This window comes from Fringilla coelebs (genome assembly GCF_963513975.1).
Source record: "Fringilla coelebs genome assembly, chromosome: 12".
NCBI classification, from domain to species: Eukaryota; Metazoa; Chordata; class Aves; order Passeriformes; family Fringillidae; genus Fringilla; species Fringilla coelebs.
Window position 1 is genome coordinate 20,197,939 of NC_140038.1, and position 23,456 is coordinate 20,221,394.

At 38.5% G+C, this 23,456-nt stretch overlaps 1 protein-coding gene across 3 annotated transcripts in view; it reads right to left on the reverse strand.

Annotated features, from left to right (window-relative positions):
• The window catches only part of DENND4A (DENN domain containing 4A), a 48,731-nt gene that overhangs the window by 5,825 nt on the left and 19,450 nt on the right, over positions 1-23,456 (reverse strand). For all 3 annotated transcript variants that reach the window (XM_084213944.1, XM_084213943.1, XM_084213942.1), the window contains 21 exons: positions 23,239-23,305; positions 20,126-20,184; positions 19,344-19,488; positions 18,623-18,798; positions 18,057-18,157; positions 16,287-16,505; positions 15,897-16,042; positions 12,708-12,841; positions 11,726-11,861; positions 10,978-11,184; positions 10,761-10,889; positions 10,349-10,493; positions 8,363-8,482; positions 6,730-6,870; positions 4,762-5,849; positions 3,767-3,977; positions 2,910-3,004; positions 1,931-2,106; positions 1,661-1,807; positions 1,000-1,210; positions 501-755 (listed from right to left, as the gene is read on the reverse strand). In XM_084213944.1, coding sequence (XP_084070070.1) covers positions 501-755; positions 1,000-1,210; positions 1,661-1,807; positions 1,931-2,106; positions 2,910-3,004; positions 3,767-3,977; positions 4,762-5,849; positions 6,730-6,870; positions 8,363-8,482; positions 10,349-10,493; positions 10,761-10,889; positions 10,978-11,184; positions 11,726-11,861; positions 12,708-12,841; positions 15,897-16,042; positions 16,287-16,505; positions 18,057-18,157; positions 18,623-18,798; positions 19,344-19,488; positions 20,126-20,184; positions 23,239-23,305 — 4,108 coding nt within the window. The remainder of the gene's footprint in view (positions 1-500; positions 756-999; positions 1,211-1,660; positions 1,808-1,930; positions 2,107-2,909; positions 3,005-3,766; positions 3,978-4,761; positions 5,850-6,729; positions 6,871-8,362; positions 8,483-10,348; positions 10,494-10,760; positions 10,890-10,977; positions 11,185-11,725; positions 11,862-12,707; positions 12,842-15,896; positions 16,043-16,286; positions 16,506-18,056; positions 18,158-18,622; positions 18,799-19,343; positions 19,489-20,125; positions 20,185-23,238; positions 23,306-23,456) is intronic.

Sequence of the window (23,456 nt, forward strand, 5' to 3'; positions counted from 1 at the left end):
TGCACAAAACCATTTTATTACAAAGTCGTGACAAAGGAGTTGTGTATTTAACATGTATCTTCAAATCTATAGGTCTCATGGTAAAAAGCTTTGCTATTAAAACTACATACAGAAAGCTAAATCTTAATGAGATAATCAGTGACCTCGCAAACAAGTGTTTTGCCTATTTTTTACAGTCTTAGTATTGAAACTTCCTCCTTCTACTGCTTAGCTACTCAAATAGCAACAAAACTGACTAGCAACTTATCCTCCTTGAAACCAAGGATCACAAATTGCAGTGGGATGAGTAAGAGCTGAACACTGGCCCCCCACAAGGACTGCTGAGCACATGCTCCACAGTTTTGAATATCTTCCCTCAGCTGACACATTCTTTACCAATTCAGGCATGGGCTCAGCATAGTGCATGACACATTCCTAAGAGTTACTGAATCATATAATGATTTCCTATATGGGCAAGCAGCCATTTCTCATGTGTCAGTGTTTCCCATCAGATCCCATACCTTGGAGTTCTTATTGCAGTGCTCAGAAGAAAGTATTAATCCTGGTAAGTTGCTGGGCAAGTCCAAGCGCCTGAAATACCACACCAAATTCCAGAACACTATGGGGTGATGATCTACAAAGTCTGCCACTGTTATTGCATGATCCCCTTCGTTTTCAAGTAAGCTTTCAAGCTCTTTCCATACCACGAGAGGACTGAGGTAAGGAACCGTTATAGGATCAGGACTAGGCAAACGCCATTCCAGGCCCAAGGAATCCTGCAGGAACAGAGAAAAAATGCCATTAATTGTAACTAAGGTAATGAATGCAACTGTCTTACAAGGTCTTATAAATGCTTTTGTTCCATATGACACACACCAACATCTAAAAGCTACAACTAGCATTAGTTTAAATAGTACAACCTAGCATTTACTGCAATTGAGGAAGGTTAATGCTGTTACACATATCTCTAATCTATGGCAAACATGAAAAAATGACTTTTAAGGTAGAAAAACTACACACTGTTGGTCCTTGCAAAGTAGCAGGCAGGCTACCAGTAGGAATGATATGGCTGATCTTCTGGGTTTCCTTCTCGTCTTCTTCCAAAGGACCAAAAGTACTGATGCTCCTTGCTACTGGGTGACTTGTACATTCTGACCCAGAGACATTTTGTCTTCTTCCTGAGGGGATCTGGATACTTCTGGCATAAACATTGTCATGTTGCTTAGATTTGCTAGAGGAGAGGGAGAAAAGAAGAAAAAAGAATCTCAGCTTTTTCTTTTACTCTGAGTGCTCCAACATGTACACAGACAGAAATAAACTGGAAATGATGGACCTGACAGTTTGAATTCTGCCTTGTCAGTCACCATACTCATTCACGTTACAGTGCAAGTTTTATTCTCCCTTGTACTGATGAATAACACAAACACCTTCTAAAGAGTTCATAAAACTTGCAGAATTACAAATACCAACATGATTTTGGTTATTAGGGATGAAATGGTGCTTATCAGGCAGAGAAAGCATGATGTGGGCAGCTGAGAGATAAGGGAGAGGCAGCAGAGAGATCCTCTCTCAAATCAATCTCTCCTCTTCAAAGAATATAACAAATTTATTTCAGTTGATTAAAATACATGCACATGCACAGAGAAGCTGAGGAATTCCTAGGCAGGAAATGCATGTGTACCTATTTGAATTGATATCCTCTTGGACAGACATCAGGGATGTAGTGAGGCCAACAGTGGCTGTGGTGTTACAGGACTTCCCACTCTGATTGGAGAAAAGGGATGGGAACTGCATATTTTCTGTAGAAGGGCTGGACTTCAGAAAATACCTGCAGGGAAAGCAAAAGCTTAACATCATTCAAAAAAGCCCCCCAAGAAACCTATATCCCAAACAAAAAGCACTTCCCAGTATGAGCATTTAAAATGGAGGAAAATTCCAATATTGTTATTACCGTCCAGGCCGCCGAAGATCTCGGATTTCTATGCTTAAAAAAGGCAGAAATAAATTGCCACAGAAGGGACACGTGGTATTGAGATTTGAATCATCTGCTGTCCAGCCTGCCATGATTTCCTCATCATGAACCAAACAGTCACAAGTCCGGCAGCGCGAACAGCTCGAGATGAGGACCTGCACGGGGCAGGAACAGAACCCATTAGAATGTGTTCCCAAAGCTACTTTTGTGTCACAAGGCACTTAAAACTAGAGACAAAATCTTTGCCCTTTGATGAATATTCTTCCCACTTGCATACAAGTTCATGCTCTTATTGCTTCTCAGATTAAAATCAACCAGCTTTTGTAATATTTAATTATAGTCAGTTTAATAATATTTCTATTAACAATAACATGTTATCTGTAATCTGCAAGCATAAAAGTAAAGGAATATTTATGCAGCTACATAAGTTATGATTAGAATTTAAACACACTTTTGTAGTGACTGTCAGTATTATAGAAATGGGGGAAAAAAAGACGCAAATGAACAGTCATTAACCTAAATCCAGTGGAGCGGGGGGGAACCAAAGAAGGTAATGAAGAGCCACCCAAAACAGCCTAACAGTGAAAAGAAAAGTGATTTCACTATAAGTTACACCAAGAAATAGCCACTTCTCTCTTCTGTATTTTTAAACATCTAGTGCTACTTCAGACTTGGTATTTTCACTCTGAACAAATTTATCTCCACAAGGGATTTAGATGCCTGAATTCAACTGCATCCAACAGAAAATTCTTGAGAACTGAAGCTTAAAGGACCAAAAGCTGTGACTGAAATAAAGACCTTTCTAGAGCAGGATTTGAAATTAAATCTACTTTGTGACAGAAATATCCATCTATCTTTCAGTGCTTTAGTTTGGAGCTTTGAACTTCAGAGATACAAATATTCATATTTAAGACACTTGCTCCAAGTCCATCAATGAAATCAGTAAATCATCCTGTACCTCCATGGCGTAGTTCTGGAACACGCTGGTACTGCTGGTGCTGCAGGAAGACACCAGCTCTGATTTGTCAGGTAAAGGGAACTTGGAAAGAGAACCTGTTAACAGAAGAAACCCAAAGTACCAGTTATTCAGAAAATGCATTTTTAGCACCCTGTTTTTCTGCTCAAACAATGCTGCAGTTATAATAAAATGTGTGATGGAAGATGCAACAAATGAGATACCCTGGTACAGAACTGTGGAGTGTGAGGCTGCCATCTGCCCAGCACCAACCAAGGCAAAAATAAAAGCTACCAACAAACTATTTCCATATGTTCACTTTTCTTTGTTAACAACAGTTGGTAGCTTGGAAACAAATTTTAAGTAATTCATAGTCACACCTTCTGTGTGGACAAAAGCTAGGGAATGATAAGAGGTGCTGTTTGTACCACAAATGACATCAGAAAGTGATACAACAGTCATGATCAATTCCCCAGCTCGGATTAGAAAAAAAATCTACAGTCTGTCTGATAATCAGCTTCAACAGCAGCTTCTAGAAAATTATACCAGATTTTTAAAAAGTATTTTTACTACTTTTAGAAAATAGAACCAGACCAATGACATTACCATTATAATGTTTTTATAGGTCTTTGCTGAAGCTGTACAACTTACACAATTAAGGTGTTTACATGAATACTCAAGGACTCAAAGGGTTTCCCATTTGAGTAAGAGTTTTCAGGTGGTAAAAGAAAAATTTACTTCTTCCACAAAAAGGACTAATGACTACGGTGATCCTAAACTGAGAATTATGAAAGAACAACTTTTAAAACTGGAATGTTTTTGTTCAGATTGATGAATGCCATGCAAAAGTTGTCTCTTACCACACTGGTCAAACTGCTTAGCTGAGCTATCATGGGAAGCTGAACTTTCCAGGCTTGTCTTGCTGATGCTAATTCCCTTAATTTCTGATGTGGTGTTCTCCTGAGGAGAAGCACTTTCAAAATCATTGCAGACATCTTCATCAGTGAGAGAAGTAGATTCTGAGTCCAGAGCTCCAAGAGATGAAACACTTGCTCGGTCTGAATTTTGGTCCTGAGAAAAGAAGTTCCAGTGAGAAAATGAAAGGAGAGCAAAAATTTTTAAAAGTGGCAGACTTTGTCCCAGTAAATTCCAGGCATGACCCTCCCCTTCTGGGAGGATCACAGACCTGTATTCAGAACTGATGCAAGACAAGGCAAGTCCCTCTCTAGGTTAAACAGCTACACCAGGATTCTTTTTTAAAGATTCTCCTAACAAAAATAGAGTGAAATCATAACCATTTTAATCCTATAATTTTTTCACCCCACTGCTACAAGAATTATCAGCAGCTGTAGGATTACATTAGGATGGACAAGACAAGTGTTTCTCTCCATTCCCAAGGACTGGGAACAAAAGTCATTTTGGTTTGAATTGGTAACAGCAAACAACATTCTAACAAATGACCTGAGATCAAAAGTAGCTTGAAATTATTTTGGCAGCCAATGCAACCAGCTTTCCCCTTACTCATAAGAGCAATAAAGACTTCAAACCAGTATTTGTTTATTTAAGTGTTTCTTCTTTAGGTTAAAGAAAGAAGCCAGAGCAGTCTTTGTTCTGTCAACACACTTATGTTCTCCCATTAAATATATTCAAAACCCAAGCTAGACTAAAATTTTATTCAGGATATTAAAATCAGGATTCTGGTATACCAAATATGATTAAAACAGCTTGCACACAGTCTACAATGTACACAGTCTACAATGACACATGTCATGCAAGGGATTCATCACATGTGAGTCAGTAATTAAACCTTTACAAAGTTTTTTCCTTAATTTATAAGTTATTAATAAAGATTTACCTTTGCAGAGGCAGCATACATTGCAAATTTGGAGTACCACTTGCTTGCTTTCTCTGCAACCCCCTTTCCAGCAGAGAACATGCTGCTTTTCAGAACATCAAACTTGGGAGTCAGCAGCGTGTCCAAGTTGAACGATGGTGATGACACAAGTGTCAGCGCACTGGCTGTGTCCTGCTCCTTGGCTGGGCTGTTTGGGGAATAAGCTGGGGAAGACCAAAGCCTGTCCCTTGGCCTTTCTTCATGTTTTGCGTGGTAGCTCTTGGATTTGGTAAGGCTGGGTGGCCTTGGGGAGTTTGGGGGAAGGCTGGACCTCCTACAAGGCTGGATAATGGTTGGGCTCCTTTTATTCGCATTTCTGTCATCAAAGGGTTTGTGCAGCTCAATGCTTGGGGCACGACTGGACAAAGGGCTGCTCATGTTGTTCATGTACATGACTATTTCTTCAGCTAAATCTCTTCTTGCAGATGGAGTAGAGACACTTCTGTCATCATCATCATCCTCCTCCTCTTTCTGCTGCTCTGTCTCAGCAACCAGCAGAGACAATGGATCAAATCCAGTTTCAACATCTGTTTTTTCAACTGGCTTTACTGGAAAGCTGCTCTTTCTTTGCAACCTTTTAGATTTTTCACTGGAAGTTTTCACTGCTGTAGGTGTTTCAGGTTCTCCATCCAGGTCTTCCAGATCAAAGATAACAGGAGACTCTGTTTTATCTGTAAAACTGCAATCAAAGGCTGCATCTTCATCACTGGATTCTTTCTCCAGGCTTTCTCTCTTAGACTCTAAAGAGGAAGACCTGATATTAAGAGTTTTTGGCCTTATGCTTTTCTGTAATGCACTAGATAGAATTTTGGCGTCAGCTCCCAGTTTTTCAACGATTTCTCCAGGGTTTGCTTCCTGGTTGATTCTGTTTATCATGAGTCCCACTAAGCCATCTCCACTCAGGTTCCGGTTCCTGCTTTCCCAGGGCATCTCCCTTAAGTCAGCTTCCACTGCACTTTTATGTCTCTTTCTCAAGGATTTGCTTTTTATAACTTCTGCTTCATTGGCATCCTCAAAAGATGATGTAAACAGCAATCCTACAGAACTCTCTGAAAAACAAAGGGAACAAGGTGCTTTATTTGTTGTTGTGCAAGAAAACTGAATGAAGTACAGAAGAATGCAAATTTGTCTCATCTTTGCAACACTTCACAACACAGAGATGGAATTCACTGTGTTATGCTGGAAGTTGAAATATTGAGCTGATCATGGTCATAACTTTTAGGAAGGGACAGACAATAAAACACTTAAAAGGAAATAAAATCATACAACCTAAAGAGCATTTTGAGAGACATCATCAAGTCTCAGCTGTATTTACTTCCCTCTTTTGGGGACATTACTCCAAGGTTTGAAAACTAAAGATAGCACAGGTATCAAGAAAATTGCAAAAAAACCCATCACTTTCTAACTTAATGATTTAGAAACAGAGCCAACAAAAGGAATTATTGTCAGAGAAATCTCCATTGTTTTGCCAGAGCATAAAGATGCAGACTTTAAAGTACATTACAATATTTCAAGCATAGCTGACAGTATTATAATAATCAGAACTGACATTACTAAAGACTCATGAAAATGTCTGAAAGTGTCTTTTTAATTTTACTGCACAGAAACCCCTTGTCCAACCTGAAGGAATTAATTACTTGCTGGAGATTATAAGAAAAAACCCAAGATTCTGGTGTTTTGTAAGTAGATGTTAACTGCAAGCAAAGAACAGAACAAACAAGAAGAAAATCACGAAGTGCAGAATATTGCCATGCATTCTCCTGACACAGCATATGCTGGCTCCAACCTAAACTCCCTCCCCTACTTTTCATCAGCCACTACTATTACAGCAATAAAATACTGCAAGTTTAGTGGACAACAGAACCTAGGAGCACTACTCAGAACTCATTAGTACCAAATTGGACAGATGTGTATTTTCCCTGCACTCACCCCTGCTCCCCTCTGCCACGCTGTTGTCAATGGTGCCGTTGAGCCGCACGATGCTGGAAGTGGCTTTGTCATTCCTGGAGTTCTGGTAATTCAGTTTGGGCAGGCAGTCCCCACTCCCTTTTGTGCTCTCCACTTCAGACACTGCAGACAGAAAAGGACAGTTCTGTAGAATCCAATGAACATCCCTTAAATCTCCAGGCTCCATTACCTAGTGGACACCTCACAGAGGATTGAGCGGCACCTTGTTGCACCCATCCCATGAGGTACAGGCTGATCTCTGCCTGGGCAGAGGTTTTCACTATGGAAATTTAACCCCCAGCATTACTTCTGGAATGTTCCAAAAGCCAGAAGTTCCATAAGCTTTGCTACACAGAGCCCAAAAGTCATTCCAAAATACCTTGTTGTAAAGATTAAGACCACCCTTGTTCACTTGCATAGAAGAGGTGTAAAAGTATTTTTCTCCTGCCTTTGCAAGAGCTCAGCTTCACACAGATCTCATTTCCCCCAGGACTACACATGAGAAATGAAGCAATGTATATTTATATTCAAATATATATTTATATTTTATATTTATATTAAAAGTAAATAAATATTTATATTCAACTCTTTTACATATGAAACAAAAGTTTTATCGCAGGTGGCTACCCAAAATAAAGAATTACTTCTCTAAAGGATTTCAGACAACTTTAATATTATCAAACTGTTTTCAAAAGTGCAAAATGTTTTAGCACATCATATTATTGAGGGCCACATTTGTCTTATGGCCAAAAGTAATAAATTAGGGAGAATTCATTTTCTGCATCCTCAAAAGCTTATGAAACCTAAATAACTTGTCTGTAATCTTACATATATGTTCTCATGATCATGGGCAAGACAACCTTTCAAGAAAATTGAAGAAAAAAATACTAGTGCTGGAAGGAAGATTGTGGTAAAAACACTAAACTTATCTAATTCCATATTTCCTCAGACTTTTATATCACTTGATAATGGGACAGTTAGCCCACTGAAAAATTTAAACAATTATATTATTAGGAGAACATTTACTAAGAAGGGTATTTTCCATGAATATACATGGGAATCTGTAGTGCTTATGCCATTTTACTATACAATCTGATCTTCTATGTACTTGCATGAAGTTGATGCTGCTCAACTGCAGTTGAGGGAAACAAGAGCAGCAGATGCAAAACCTGAAGAAATTCTGATACATCTCCCAAACTTTGAGAATTCTGAGGAGCTGGGTAATTTATACTTCTCAGACTTGCAAAATTTCAGCTGCTCTCCTATTACAGCATTTATAAAGAAACCAGACTGGTAGAAAATGCTTTTCTGTAGATTATGCCTATGAGGCAATTTCATTTTTTTAAAAAGACAAAAACATTAGGCTATAATTATCATTAAGCCTTTATGCTCCCATTATCTCTTATTTGAAACAGGAGAAAAAAAAGAACTGTAATTTTCCAAGTGAAACCATTAGACATCCAGAAAATTACACTTAGAGAAAGAACTTCAGGCAGTGGCATAAACTGGCATTATCACACTCACTCACTGTGAGGATCAGCTGTCCCATTTAGCTTTTGCTGGAATCCTTATTTATCCCCAATGAACCAGATATCTGTATTCACAAGATACGTACAAGAACTGGAATCACTCTCTCTCTTGTCCTCCTTTTGTTCTTGGATGTCTTGAAGACAAGTTTTCCCTTGCTTGGCTTCTTCTTTGAGTGATGTGTTATTGGCAGTGTCTGAAAGTCCCCCTATCAGTGCAGGGCAACATCAGAATAAAGACAGTTATGGCATTTAATAGTGTGACATTATTCAGGGGAATAAATTGAATACCAACAGTAATTCAAAGGCCTCTTATCAAGAACATTGCAATTAACAGTGAACATTTTACCACCAAATTAAAAAAAAAGAGAAAAAGGATTGGATCATTATAGTATAAATATTGAAGTGATGCTTTAGAGGATGAAATTAGAGGGGTAATGGGCAACATTTCTTTTAAAATGCTGAACTAAAGCACTGTTTGACTTTAATTCTGTTGCCTGGTTCATTTGATCAAAAGGTTAAGTCTTTTCAAGAACTCCAAGAGGCATCTAAACATGGTTTCATTTTAGTGTACAGTGTTTCTCAGAAACATTCATGTTAACAGAGATGTTAATGCATGTGATTCGCATGGTTTTACTCTAGAAAGTAAAAAGATTTAAACAGTGCAGTGACATGAGTTTGTTTGCAAAAACAGATTAAAATGAAAATAACCACCATCACCCCAAAACACCCCCTGCAAACATTCAAGCCACTTCTCTGGTCATTCTCAAGCCAAAACACTGCCCAGGTGTAATTAATATGGCCCCTCTCCAGGATCAAGAGGGTCCAACATAATTAAAAATTTCTTTCCCTCTTTCCCTAAAGAGGCTGCACGGAATGGCTACAAAACAGGGTAAAAACATTGTTGCTATGGTAAAGATAAAATGTTTTGGAATTTATGGGAGTTTTTTGGATTTCCTGAGGAGCCAGCACACATTCCAGCTGTGAGGTTTCACGCAAAGTAATCTGGAAAAATCAGATGATGCCAAAAGCAAATGCTATTAATAAGTGACAGTTATTTCATTAAGGATTATTTACACTTCCTTAGTTTACAGAGTCTGAATTGCAACCAACATTGTAGAGTGCTTTGCATGGCTGGCTTTCAATGAAGTGGTTTATCAGGAAACTCAGCTCCACGAAGAACAGGGAGAAATAAAGCAAAATTGTTCAAGGCCATGCATAAGGTTAATGATAGAGCCAGAAATAGGACTGGAGTCTCTGGGGTCCAGAGAAATAATCTAGCCATAAGGCCATCATGTATGTTCTGTTTGTCAGGGCAAAGATTGATTTGTACACATTTGGAATTACAAAACAGCACTGGATGGAAGGACTTTGAAAGCTGAGTCAGATGACCCACATACATTTATAAAAGTATGTTGTAAAGGTCTTCCAAGGTCAGCCTGCCCTAAACTAAACTGCATTGCTGCTATTTTACAATGTACTATTGTGCTTTACTACCAGGAAGTTATAAATACCATGGAAAGTAGTACCTTTAAAAAAATATCAGTTACAGGCATGGCCATATGATCATTTGATGCTCACATTATCTAAGTTTTCACTGGAAAGAAAAGGAAAGACCCCCCCAAAATTTACAGCCTCACATGATTTACTTATATTCTAGATAAAAGCAAACATGATCATTGCAGGTGGTATGCAGAACCTGCAACCAGTACTGCAAACTCATGGACTAGCTCTAGTTGCCTCTCAGCTAACATAAAAAAAAGGGGGAAATTAAAAAAGACAAGGTTGGACAAAAGTTTCTGTCAATTATAAGACTAGTTATTAGATGGACTAGGATAATTATAACAAATTTCAGTTTCCTATTTTGTCTCTACCTCAAATAGCTGATATAATAAGTTAATAGCAGACTATTTCAGATTCAAAGGCAAAGGAGACTGCTTTTTAAAAATTATGCAGGAACTATTGCTTTTTTTCCTCTAAAACAGTTTTATCAAGCTCACAAAAGAAAGATTTTTGAAATAAACTTCCTCATCAGCATGAAAATAAAAAAAAACAGAAGGATGTGAATACTCTACCAGGAACAGATGTATGTGCAGTGCTTGCTGGTAGCTTTTTCAATGCTTTTTTAAACTGTGCTATTCCTAAGACAACATTACGTATTTTCATCCAGAGGAAATAGCCACCTCGATTGCTTGAAGGCCAGGTGCTTTCCAAAACAGCCTATTTTGGAAATATCAAAATTAAGTAGTCATCTTCAGGAACAGTGAGGTGTGAAAACACTAGCTTAACTTTCAGACTGAATTACATTGGCAGTAATACAGCAGATTTCTAAACCTACAAAACCAAAACCCACAAAATGATTCTGTACCGTGTTTTCTTCAACTTACAAGAAATGACAGAATCACACCGGAATTACTCTGCTACTTTTCTCCCTTCTATTTGCCTGGACCAAAATGCATTTTTGTCCCCATCCTCTTTCAAACATACCTTGTTGTAGTAGCCATAGGTGATGGCATTGGGGTCGATGCCAGCCTTCTGCATCTCGAAGAGCACGCGGACTGCCAGCACGGGCTGCCCGTACTGCCCGCACAGCTGCATCAGCACCCTGTAGCACACCTGCAAACACACACCTGTGAGCCCTGGGCTCCCAGCACTGCTCACCCTCAGCCCCACGGGCTCCTGCTGGAGCTGGCGGCTGTTTTACCTCGTCAGGTGGATCTATTTTTTTGGTGTGCATTTTCTGTAGCACATCATAGGCAGTTCTCAGAGCCCTGACTTTGGAGTGGCAGACTTTCACGTAGGCAGGGAGGCAGATGAACCAAAGGCCGTAGCAGTGACGGAGCAAACACCTGGACCACATCTGGGGGATGGAGGAGTACTTCTTCGCAATTTTGTGGGCAGATTTAATTTCCTGAAAAGAAACACAGATTATTTGCGTGTGTTTATATCTACATCACACAAAGCTACATGTTAAAAACTGAACATGCACCATTATATCGATGGAAAGTGCAACAGTAATATTAACAATAGAATTAAGTGGGAAGGAATATGAAAGCAGTGAGAGCAATACCAAAAACAGTCACTATGCAATATTCCACTGCTAAACCCTTGCATTTCTTTTAAATCTCTATTACTTTGAAAGTTAAGAGTCCCTCAAGGTCCTGGGCAGTGAAAAGCAATCAAGAAAGGGACGTGGAAAATTCATGGAGAACAGTGTGAAGAAAGGGGAAGGGACAGGGACAGCACAGCAAGCAACAACCTGTACAGGGGCCCTTGTATGGTGCAGGCAAGAAGCACATCCAAAGAACAATTAACACAGTGACCTTACAGTCACCAGATCAGTGAAGAACTGAAGAACCACCAGGCTGCAGGCACAGCCAGTCAGGCTTTACAGCCAAACTCAAGCTGTCCCCTTCCAGAGCACCTCCCCCTCCAAGAACACCAGCAAGTACCTGTTTAGTTCTTCTGAACATTGGTGATGGGCTGTTGGGGCTACTGGCTTTTGAGGACAGTTTGTTATTTGGTGCTCTGAGAAATCCTTCAGGTCGTTCAAACAATTCTAGCTTTAATACTGGAAATCCATTATAGCTGTAAGAGAAATGTGTCAATTCTGGTAAGTCAGCTTCAAAGCAAACACATCACATAATAGCAAAGGAAATCAACTACACACTTGCACCAGAGGCTTCCCAGGAAATAAACACAAAAGTAAACCTTTAATGACATCACTGACAAAAGTGGTTCACTAATCCCTCAGCATGGCTTCATATGCTCGCACAAACAGACTCAACCTGTTATTCAGGTTAGCAACTTAAACTGATAAATGTATTTACTGTCATAACATTTTCTTTAATTAATGTGTCAAATGCATTAGTATTGATTCTAGTTAATAAAATAAAATGATCTGTGTGGTTTAGTCCCCAGTGAGCATCACATGACTGAGGCTTATGAAGATCAATAGGAACAATATCAAACTATCTAAAAGATTAAATCAGATTAGATATGGAAATATTTCTCAGAATTAATGAAGAAACCAATGAACTCTTCTGACATAATTACTAAATTAGTAACACTAGTCTTCAGCGATTCTTTGACACGTACTCTCTCTCCAAAGAGTATCTGCAGTTTGCATCAGTAATAGCAGAACAAATAAGGATGACTGGGTCCACTAATCTCAACTTCAAGCTTAAAAGGTGTCAACAGCCAGCACAATGTAATGTGATCACTACCAGCTTTATTAATTATTATTGTTTCTGTGTGTACACACACAAAATTAAAATTCTAAGGAACTGGCACAACAGCCATTTCACACGCACATTTACAACATAAAGGGACAGGAAAAATCTGTACTTCCTGACTCTCACAAGAACCTAGAAATTAAACTCTACAAGGGCAGCTGTTAGGGTTGGCTGGCATCCTGCTGTGTCCTTAGCCTACCTGTATTGCAGAGGGTGCTCTTCCCCATTTGGCAGATGAGGGATCTCAGGGGGTGTTATGAAAACTGTGTGCTCACTCTTGTAGGACTCATCCAGCTCTATAAGTCGTGTTTCCCCAGTTTTGTCCATATCTACCTGGAGGAGGAAGTTAAAAGAAAAAGTAGTTACCAGGGGCACTGTATTTTCTGCTGTTAACAGCTGTATGATCAACAGGACAGAGTCTGCATTAGCTTCAAAGAACAGCACTTTAAATGAAAGGAAACCTTGCAAAGTTATAATGACAGTAATAAGTGTTGCATTGGTTTTGTGAACTTCACCCCAACCCAACAATGAGTGCTTAATGGTATAGACTGAATTGCCTGTTTTCAGGTAAATATTTTAAAGAGTATGTAGAGATTAATCCTTCTGAATAAAACTATTTCTAAATTGATGTTTCCAACTTCAGCAGTAACTTGAAATTTATTTATAAATGTAAAAATATTTTTCCCTCTTTTAACCACTGAAAACAATACCAAGCTTTATCAAATTGTCTGATGCATACAGAAGGTACTACCAGCACCATCCACTACTGCAGTCACCTACACAGCACTTAATGTCTTGACAGTTTGCAGAGACTGCAGAAATACACATGCACAGCAAGAGAATGGAATGTAAATGTGTGACCTTACTGAAGTTTAAGGGAGATAGGCACAGTTTTGTTTTTCTAATTTAAATTACTTAAAGGGTTTAAATGGCAACCAAATGACAGCCAAATGGTAGAATACTTCAAAGAAATGAATAAGCAACCTGTGGAACCCAAGAATGCGTGGTTTTTATGCCATAAGAATTTGGCAACACAGAGTTAATGTATAAAAATAAGCATATTCCACAGTTCTCTCCCTCCAGTGAGGTGCAAATATATCAAGTAGTTTCAGTAAAATTCTTGAATATTTAGAGTTTGATAAACATACAAAGAGGTGTCCTTAATTACACATTTTGCTGCATGAGACAGATGGAAAGCATTAGCAAATTGAACCAGCGAAGTAGCAAGAACATATGGCTCCTGAGAAGCAGCAGTAAACGAAACCTTACTTGCAATTTAAATACCTCTAAGGATGTAAAAATCCCACATCTACAAGTTTTACCAGTGAAATATAATAAAGCCAGTAGCTTAAATGTGTGGCAAATTGAGGTAATTTTTGAATTCCTGGAGAAATGAAAACTTGTGAGACAATTACACTGTATCTTTCAGTTGACAAAATGGGTAATCAATTACAATCTGCTGCTGCTGTCTAGGACCAAATAACATTGAAGAGATTACTCTTCATCTTAAACTATTCCCACAAATTATTTAAGACGGGGCTTAGTGGATATTTTATAGATAACTAATTTCACAGTACATAAAATTTGTCTCAAGGCAGTAGTCTGTAACTACCCAGAAGAAAGCACTGTATCACCTTTCAACTCATGACTTCACTCTCTCATCCAAAACCCTGTCAGGTACTGGTTCACCGAATAGAAGATTAAATATAAATATTGGCTTTACTGGAACAATTCAATTTTGATATCTGGTCTTGGCTACAGCTCGAGTTGGTACAGCAGTCCTTGCTATACTTCCACATTTTGACTCTGTATGTTATCAGTAAGAACAATATCAGAAATTAGGAGAAAGCAAGGAGGAAAAGCAGGAAAGAGATGAGGCAAATAAATCACTGTTCAAAGAAATCCTACACGGGAACCTGCTCCCTCAGTCAGTGAATATCCAGTTTCACAAGCAATTCTAAAGCCATAGCAAATCCTAAAATCATTGCAATACCAATGCCTCAGTTTCCCCATTGTTGTCCCTGGCACAGAAGCAGCTCTCCAACTAATAAACCTGAATAAAATCCTCACTGCCAGTAATGGAAGTTTGAGAAGTGTACGTGCATTCTGGAAAATTTGCTCTCACCGAACTGTCATGAGCATTTTTATAGTGGAAAGAAGCTGTCCAGGGCATCAAGTAGCAAAATACCTGGCACTAGGACAGACATGTCTCTGTTTCAGCTGTACAAATGGCTACTTAACCTTTTCTAGAAGGTGAAAGCTCCAACAGCTCCACAGATTATGTGCAGTCTCACAGTGACATCAGCAACCTAAGCATATCTTTTTTGAAAGAGATGTCTGAGTTCCCAGACAAGATAACTTCAGTTTAGGGCATCAACTCCAGCACCCTCATAAAACATTCTATAAAATGAAATGCATCAGATAGAATTTGACACTTACACAGTCATTGAATTCTGAATAAAAATCCTTTTTAACATCAGCCAGAGAACTAAACTGCAGCACAGAGGAAACTGAGTGCTGCTCAGTACTTCAGTCACTGGGGTCTATTTCTGTCCAGGAGAGCTCTTGTTTCATGCACAAATTGGCACATGGCAAAGCAAGCACTCCGTGTTGAAGGGTTTCTAACAGAGCTATGGGATTGACTCAACATTACAGAAGTGTTTGTAATTAATTCCATTTACAACCATGAATACCTGCAAGTCCTGCCACAGAAGCAGAGTTTTGAAAACTGTTACTACTACAATATTGAGACTAGCAAAAGCCAGAAAGAGCACTAAATATTATACCACGCTTTTATATTTCTCTCAAACTTCACTGTTTTCAGACTTCTTTTCAAAACAGTTCCTCTTAGCTCTTCTGCATTTCCACAGGAAAACAGTCATAAACAGGAACTGTAAATAGCAGTTACCAGTCTTCAGTATTAATTCCCATGGAACAAACAGCAGGTGACCTACTTTCCAGGAAATCCCAGACAACTGCACCCTGCTTAAGCAGCAGTGTCCCAGAACAGAGTGGTACAGGTAGCCAATAAGATGATAACAAGGTGTAAAATTTCTTATAACATACATAGAAATAGGGATGTAATATTCTGGGTTTCAGTTCAGTTCAGTCCTCCTTCTTGCACTTCTTACAACAAGCCAGTATTTCAGAAGTTTACATACCAGTGAAAATTAGCACCTCTAATTTGTTCTCATGATGTTTTATTTACATTCAAGAAATTGAGGCAAAAAATGGAATGAAGCCCAACAAAAAAGGAAAATGGAAGGCTACAATGATGAGAAAATAGGAAAATAAAAGCAAAAACAAACTTGCATTTCAAATGCATTGTGGCAGATAAAGTAGACAACAGCAGAAGTTAAACACTGTATGCACACCAAGACCTGCTTACTTTATCCACACAGTCATCAAAGAAGGCAAGGCTGGCATCCTTGTCACTGACAAAAGAACATTCCTCAATGAAGCGAATGAACATCTGGGTTTTGGTCATCAGGGTGTAGAACTTCTGATGGGAACGGTCTCTGCTCTTCAGGAACCCTGCAAAGTGCAATCAGCAGCACTGTCAGAATGCCCAGAAGGGAAAGCCCTCACCAGAACTGACTGTTGGTTCTACTTATGTGCAAAAAGCTTCCTGCAATCTTTGCCACTACTGTGCAATTTTGTCTGCCCTTACATTTCCTCCACCATTTCCAACACTAACATGCCAATGTTTTATTCTGTAGATAAAAGAGAATATAAAATAATAAACTAATACACACAAAGCAAGTTTATAACTTTTTACCTTGTAGTTCAAAGAGAGAACTTGCATCTGTGGCTGTTTCAGAGGGTGCCTCCGTTATTGGCCTGAGGTAAGACCTGTAACCTTTTAGGATTGAAGCCATGAAACAGAGAAATGCTTCCTGGATCTCCAAATCTAACAGATGCAATTTCTTCCCAGAATTAAAATCATAATCATTCATTGCCAATTCCATTAATGCATCTTCTCTTGGTCGCTGTTGCACTGTGAACAGAACAACATTATAGTGATTTACTTTCCTTTCCCCCCCAATACTGGCCAAAAATATTCTCTTTAACTCACTAGATTCAGTGATTACTGAACTCCATTACATTTGAAATAGGTTAAAATATACCCAAATTCACTCAGGACACAAGACAGTGGATTCAGCTTGACCTTCTGTACCCCATGTATCTGTGGATAACACCAAAAGCAGGATGCTCTGGCCTGGTCAGCACAGGAGTTACAACAGTACCAGAGAACCAGTGTGGACAGAGCTTTAAAAAGCCCTCAAAGAAAACTGTTTGCAAATCCATGTGAAAATTTTGACAGGAACTGATTAAAGAAGCATATTTTCAGGACAAACACATGGATGGGATGTATTTTTTTTGATTGTGCCCTTCATTTCAAAAAGCAGACAATGCATATTAAATACTGCCATACACAGAAAATCACCACTTAGAGGCAAAGTGGAGCCATTGAAACACAATGCTGCAAAATGCTGCTACAGACAAAATAAGACTCTAGCAAAACCTGTATTCTTTAATTAGGTATGGGCATCTCTAGCTGAGATTTCACTGCTACACACAGAGTTTGGTAACATTCTAATAATGTCTCAGGATAGTGAAAGGATGGTTTTGTCACTGTCTTTCTACATCATATAATTATAGCCAACCTTACCTCGATATCATTTTTAAGCAACCTACTCTGTAATAAGATTTAAGTTCACTACCACTCTATTTTTACATACAGAACATAAGGTTTAGAATTTTTTCTAAAATGCCCTTGCAGAAAAACATATCTAAATTCTGAAGCAGCAGATAATTTCCACCACCCATCAGCTATACACTTCTTTGTGCAGCACATCCCAATAAACTTCTGTTTCTGTATGGTCTAATCAGGACACAAATTCTTGTGAGCTCAACAGCCAGGATTGTGTAAACAGCCTTTAAAAAAAAAGTGGTTTGCTATAATGAATTTCACTAAAACCACCCATTTTTCTCACATCAAGGTTCAATATACTTTGCTCTGCAATATTTGAGGATTCTATCAACAACCACTTTTCACTTAGATGTGCAGTAATTGTGCCTTACATTTAAACCCCTACTGTTTAAAAAACACTTATTATTTCCATATTAAATTTTTAGGTGAGGTACTATTAACTTAAGTGTCAAAGTTATTTCAATTTCAATTGCCAAGACATCAGCCAACTTTGAGGATGGAAAAAAAAAAAGGTCTTTATTAAATCCTGGCCTACTCTTTGCCTTCCTATTCCCTTCTCTTAGAAACTCTGTTTTTTTTTTTTTGTATGAGGCTAACATTAAGAGGAAGGAATATCTTTTAAGTACTGCCTTTATATATATGTGAAGTCACCTCTGTCCCAGAACCCCCCACATGGTTTCTTATCTCTGGATTTAGTGCACAGATTTTCCCATTCTGTAAAAATAAATGTTCAGTGGAACTGATAACTTTGGAACATATTTAATTAGCTACATTTATCTGTTTCTGTGGCACACTGTGCCCAGTGTAAAGCTTACTATGTACTTTCCCACTCACATTCTGCCAGTTGCTGATATAAAGTATTCAAAGTGTTCATCAGATTTTTACAAGGTTTCTTTGGTAGGATCTTCCATGCAATAGCTTTCTTGTCTCCAGTTCTGGAAAGGAAAAAAAAAGCTTTCACTGGAATGTGTTTAGAGGTTGTTCCATCACACCAGAGAAGGAGGTTTCACTCCATTAGAACTGGACTGAGAAGGATTGCAAACCAACTAACAAAGTCAAATTTGATTTACTGCGTGGAGATCTGATCAGAGCCATCCAACCAATGCCCCGTATTTCAGGGTGATGATTACACTGCCACACTCTTCAGCACTGAAATCACTCCAGTTACAACTCACCAGAGATAGATTAATGGTATTAAGCACCTGTTACTGCACCAGCAACCACCCTTGATGCCATGTTCTGAGCTCTAATTACTTAAACTGGCATGGACAGAAGGAAAAGAAATTGAAAGAAAAACTAAAATACCCCTCCAAGTTTTGCCAAAAAAGCCAGTTTTTGCTTTTGAAAACAGGAAGCAGAAAAAAATTAACAGAGAAGAAAAACTGTTGATGAAAACTTACTGAGAAATTGTGTTGGTATCCAGGTCAACACAGCTGACATCGGGTGGGGGGTCATAGAGATCAAAGTATCTGGAATCAATTCCCACTATGAATGGGCACGGGGCACTCAGCACATCTGCCAGTGCCAAGGGACAGAGAGGAATATATGGGCAAGGCCAGTGGAAGGGAAATATCATCTTGGAAAACATGCAGAGACAAAACCACAGGTTAGACATGTGCAATACAGCCTATGCAGGAATAAACCACACTTCACTAACTTCAAAATTATTTACCATGGCAGATTGCTATTACTGAGAATCAGATGTAGATTATTAATTAGAAACTTCACTAATTTCTCTAAAATTCATTTTGTAGGGAAAAACTCTTCAGAATCACAGATTGCACATAGAGGCAGCAAACAACGCTTAGTGCTGACAGGCAGGGAAAATCATGAATTTAAAATTCCATAGGAATAGAGTCAGTGCTAGTTGGGAAATCAGGAACTCTTATTTAATGCACTGTGATAATCAAACACTTCTTTACAATATTTACACAAAGAATCAATAACAATTTATCTTCTATCTTCATAGGCTATCATTACAACAGTAATTTTTCTCTCTAATCTTTATTTTAATTCTTATTTTTAAGCAACCTTTAACAGTGCTAATACTAAACCTAGATTTTATCTCAGAAGCATTCTTTCTGTCCTTTTACAGGTGGATGACTAAAAGCTGGTACTTACAGAGACCAATGCCTCTGTCACACTGGTGAGGACAGAAGGTCGCAGTGAGTGGATGAGGATTTTATGCTCTGTCACAGCAAACACCAACAGAGTTACTGCATTTTCAGGTCCTAAATTCTGAAGTAGTGTAGAAAACTTGCCACCACTGTTACAGGACATAAACATACCGGTGAGTCACAAGGGACAGTAAAGAAAAGAAATGTTTGATAATAAAGTAAATGGAAATCTGCAAATCTTTCTTTTAGAGAAGATTACTTGGTAGAATACTTGGCACACTTCACTGTCCAATGAGGAATGGTTATTTCCCAACAGTAACTATGATTCCTTGAGACTTGACTCAGTCTAGACTATTTTCAGGACACAGGCATGACAATTTTTCTTTCTGAGAAGCAATTTACAGGGAGACAACATGTGTTTCTTTAATCAGTCTCCTGCACTGAGACGGGGAAGTCCAGACAGTAATAGAGCTCCTTCAATTCCCTTCCAAAACAAAACTGAACTATCTTGGGAGCCCAGGGATGAACTCCTAGAAAGGGGATCTAATAATATATATTCTTCCTCAAAAATCACTCAAATTATTTTAACTCCCCCCCAAATACATTAATAATTGTGTATCCTTGTCAGGATGCAGGTCTAATCACATGAATAAACTTCAGATCCACCAGCTTCCAAAGGCACCAGACAAGGTGAGTTAATTTACACAACTGCAACTCAAAATAGCAAATCTTTTCTGTAACACAAATCAGAATACCTCTCACAATTAACAAGATATTGCTACTTGCCTTAGTGGGAGTGGTGATGATACAGGCTGGCTAAGAATCAAGTTATCATGTGGAGATAGCTGGGAAAACATTTTAAAATACATTATTTCTAATCTGAACTTTGGAAATATTTATCAGAAATTACACAACTATAACAAAGAACACTTCAAAATAATTCAAATTAAGCTGAATTTTGTATACTCCAGTTGTGTATCACTAGTAAGTGCTGTGAAATGATATGCATCAGGATCTTTTAGTAAAAACTGGGCAAAGCATGATCTTCCTTTCTTGGCCAGAACTGAATACATTGCATATTCATAAAGAAGACTTTAAACTAGCTAATGCTGCAAAAATTTGAATATATTAACTGCTGAAAAATGAAGCCTTGTGTACTTTAAGGGCTGTGAGAACCCATATTTCATACACAGCTTTCAGGAGCTGGGGGGAATTCTTTCTGGATTTAGGGGTAAAGAGAGGGATAAAAATTCATAAAGGGGAGAGATGGCAGCTCATAATGTAAAGCTATATTTTTTTCAGAAGGTATATGAGAATTAGGCTCTTGGCTGGTAGAAACTGCTCAGCTCTGCTAGAATCTTTAAAATGTGCATTAGTTGAAGATGCAAGAAGCTCCTACTAAATTACATTTTTTTCTTATGGTGACATGGCATCAAGCAAATCATTCACATATTCAGCATAAGTAGGAAGACTCAGGTAAGTACAAGAATAGCAATAGAAAATCAGTTTATCAAAGCCCAGCTGATGTTTCCAGCCATGGTAAATCCAGGGTAACAAGATACCAGCTGGTTTAATCCTCCTGCATTTTCTGTTGTTTAAAACAGTAATAACTCAGCCACAGCAACTTGTACAACTGAGCTGCTAGTACAGACCATTTTTAGTAACATTTCAGGTTTGAGTGTGCTTCACCTTAGACCCACTGCAGGTGACCAGGTAATAGAAGCCAGAAGACAAGACTGATGACTTAGAAGCTCAAAGTCACCTAATGCTGTGCCTGGAGAGCCACCAAACACAGGGAATTAAGGAGAGTCTGCAATGCTCTTTCCCTGCACGTCTCACATCCCACTTCCCTGGCAAATGTGGATGGCCACACCACGGGCAGGATTTGTCAAGTAAGTCACCTTGGGAGCACCAGCACCATTAGCTTGTGCAGTGGAAGAATTCAGAGGACTCATTTTTCCAGCCTGAGGCAAACCTTCATAAACCACCCTCTGAAAGGAAGCATCAGCCTGATGTTCTCTGACTTCTGCGCTTCAGCAAAAGCACATGAACACAATTAAGCATCTATTCAAGGGGCACATCTCCCTCAGGCAGAAGGGGCACTTATTGCCCCCTTCCCCCAGAGGGAGAAACATTACTCCACATGCTCTTGGAGTCTGCAGGTTGTGATACATTAGCACAGCAACCTCTGTGCAAGGAGGGGATGCAGCACACAGAGTCCAGATCTCAGGTCAGAAGGAAAGATCTTAGGTCACAAGGAACCCACCAAGACTGGCAGCTGGAAGCTGGCAAATAGGAACATTCCAGAGTGTTTTACTAATGGCTATCATTTCTTTGAGACTTAGAAGTTTAATTGCTTAGCAAAAGACTACCACATTTTCCATTAGCAGGCTTCAGAGAGAAATGGAGTCCTGAAAGCTTGCCATTTCAATGCAGGCATTTCCCACACTAATTTTGAGGAAACGTCTGAGGTACAATCACCTGTGATTTTATTCAGTGCAGTTTCTAACACAACTTAAGTCCCTGGAAGCAGCTGGAAGGAAGAATTTATTCACAGATCTCAATTACCACTGCCTACTGTAAAAGCAGTGTTTTCTCCATCTGTACTATCAGCTCCTGAAGCTGTACTAATTTAATGCACATAACATTTTGAAAATAAGGTATAACAGATGTAATTTTCACATCATTTATATCTAGATCTTCAGACTTCATTCCGGGATATAAACCCATCTATACTTTGACAACATTCCCTACAACTTCAGACAAAAAAAATTAAAAGCTTTTCTCTAAACTCAATTGTAATCTCTGTAAATAGGTGTTTAGTGTTTCCTAGCACAAACATTTTATTGAATATGAATAAAAAACCCAAAATCTAAAACAAGAAGTAAAAATGCTGGGTTTTGAATTGAACTTTAAAATCATAAGAAAAGGGCTAGAAGTGCCTGATACAGTTTCAGTATAACTGTTCTCTAATCCCTTTCCAGTAAGAGTAATAAATATCATCCCTTTAGAATACACTAAAGAGGCTCTTCAATATTCAGTACATGCTATAAAGACATAACCCAGGATTGTATCTGCTCTGAAAGACTTCACTACCATATGGGCTACACAATTAAGGCTCAGAACTGCACAGGGCTCTCCATATTTTATGTTATACAAGTAATAACAGAGAATAGCATCATTTTGTAACTATTTAATCAAAACCACAATTGGTAGAATACTATGACTGCAACAGAGCTCTCTTTTCTCTGCAATAAAAATTTTAACACCTCCCTATTTCACCTCTTTAGGAGGAAATATTTAATAACACTTCAGAAGTCCTCCAGACCAGGATTTTTCCTCTCCTACCGACAGTGACAGGGCTGAAATTTCAAAGAGCAGGTAGCAATTCCTGTAATTATTTCATTCCCACAGAGCCCTGCAGGGAGGACAGAGCAAGGGCCAGGTTTGATAAAGGGGCTGTTACTGGGTGTGGCTCTTGCAGTTCTCCCTGAGAGCACAAAGCCCTTTGGGAAGAGGGGCAATCATGGATGTACATTTCACATCTTGTTTTAGTTTTATTTATTTATTTTACACTCTGCTTTCATACAGTAGCAAGAAGAAAACAGTTCTAAAGCTATTGCAAAAGTCAGACCAGATGCTGACTTGGAGTAGTTTTTCATTAATTTCCATATACTCTGAAAAAAAAAAATTAAAGTTCTAAGCTCACTAAACAGCTTCTTATAATAACTCACTGAAGTCATTAACTAAACTGGAAACAGAATTCTCACATTATGTGTATGAATTTAGGAAAAAGAAATCCTGAACAAAAATAATTTGGGCACAAAAATTATATTTTCCATTTATTACCCTGCTTTATCTTCACCTTAGACACAGTTATTAAAGAAAATTACACTTACCTGAACTAGAATTCTTGGCCTCTGAGGGGATGGAAAAGGTACTTTATGCATGAAATGGGAAATGTGTCTACAGGAAAAGAAAAATACTGATTTAGTAGAAATTAAGTTTAAACTACTTCACCTCAAGACAAAATTTTTGACAGTAAGAGAAATTATTATAGAAAAATAGAACATATTCAGAAAACAGAGCAAAAAAAATCCCAGCACCTAAACCCTAT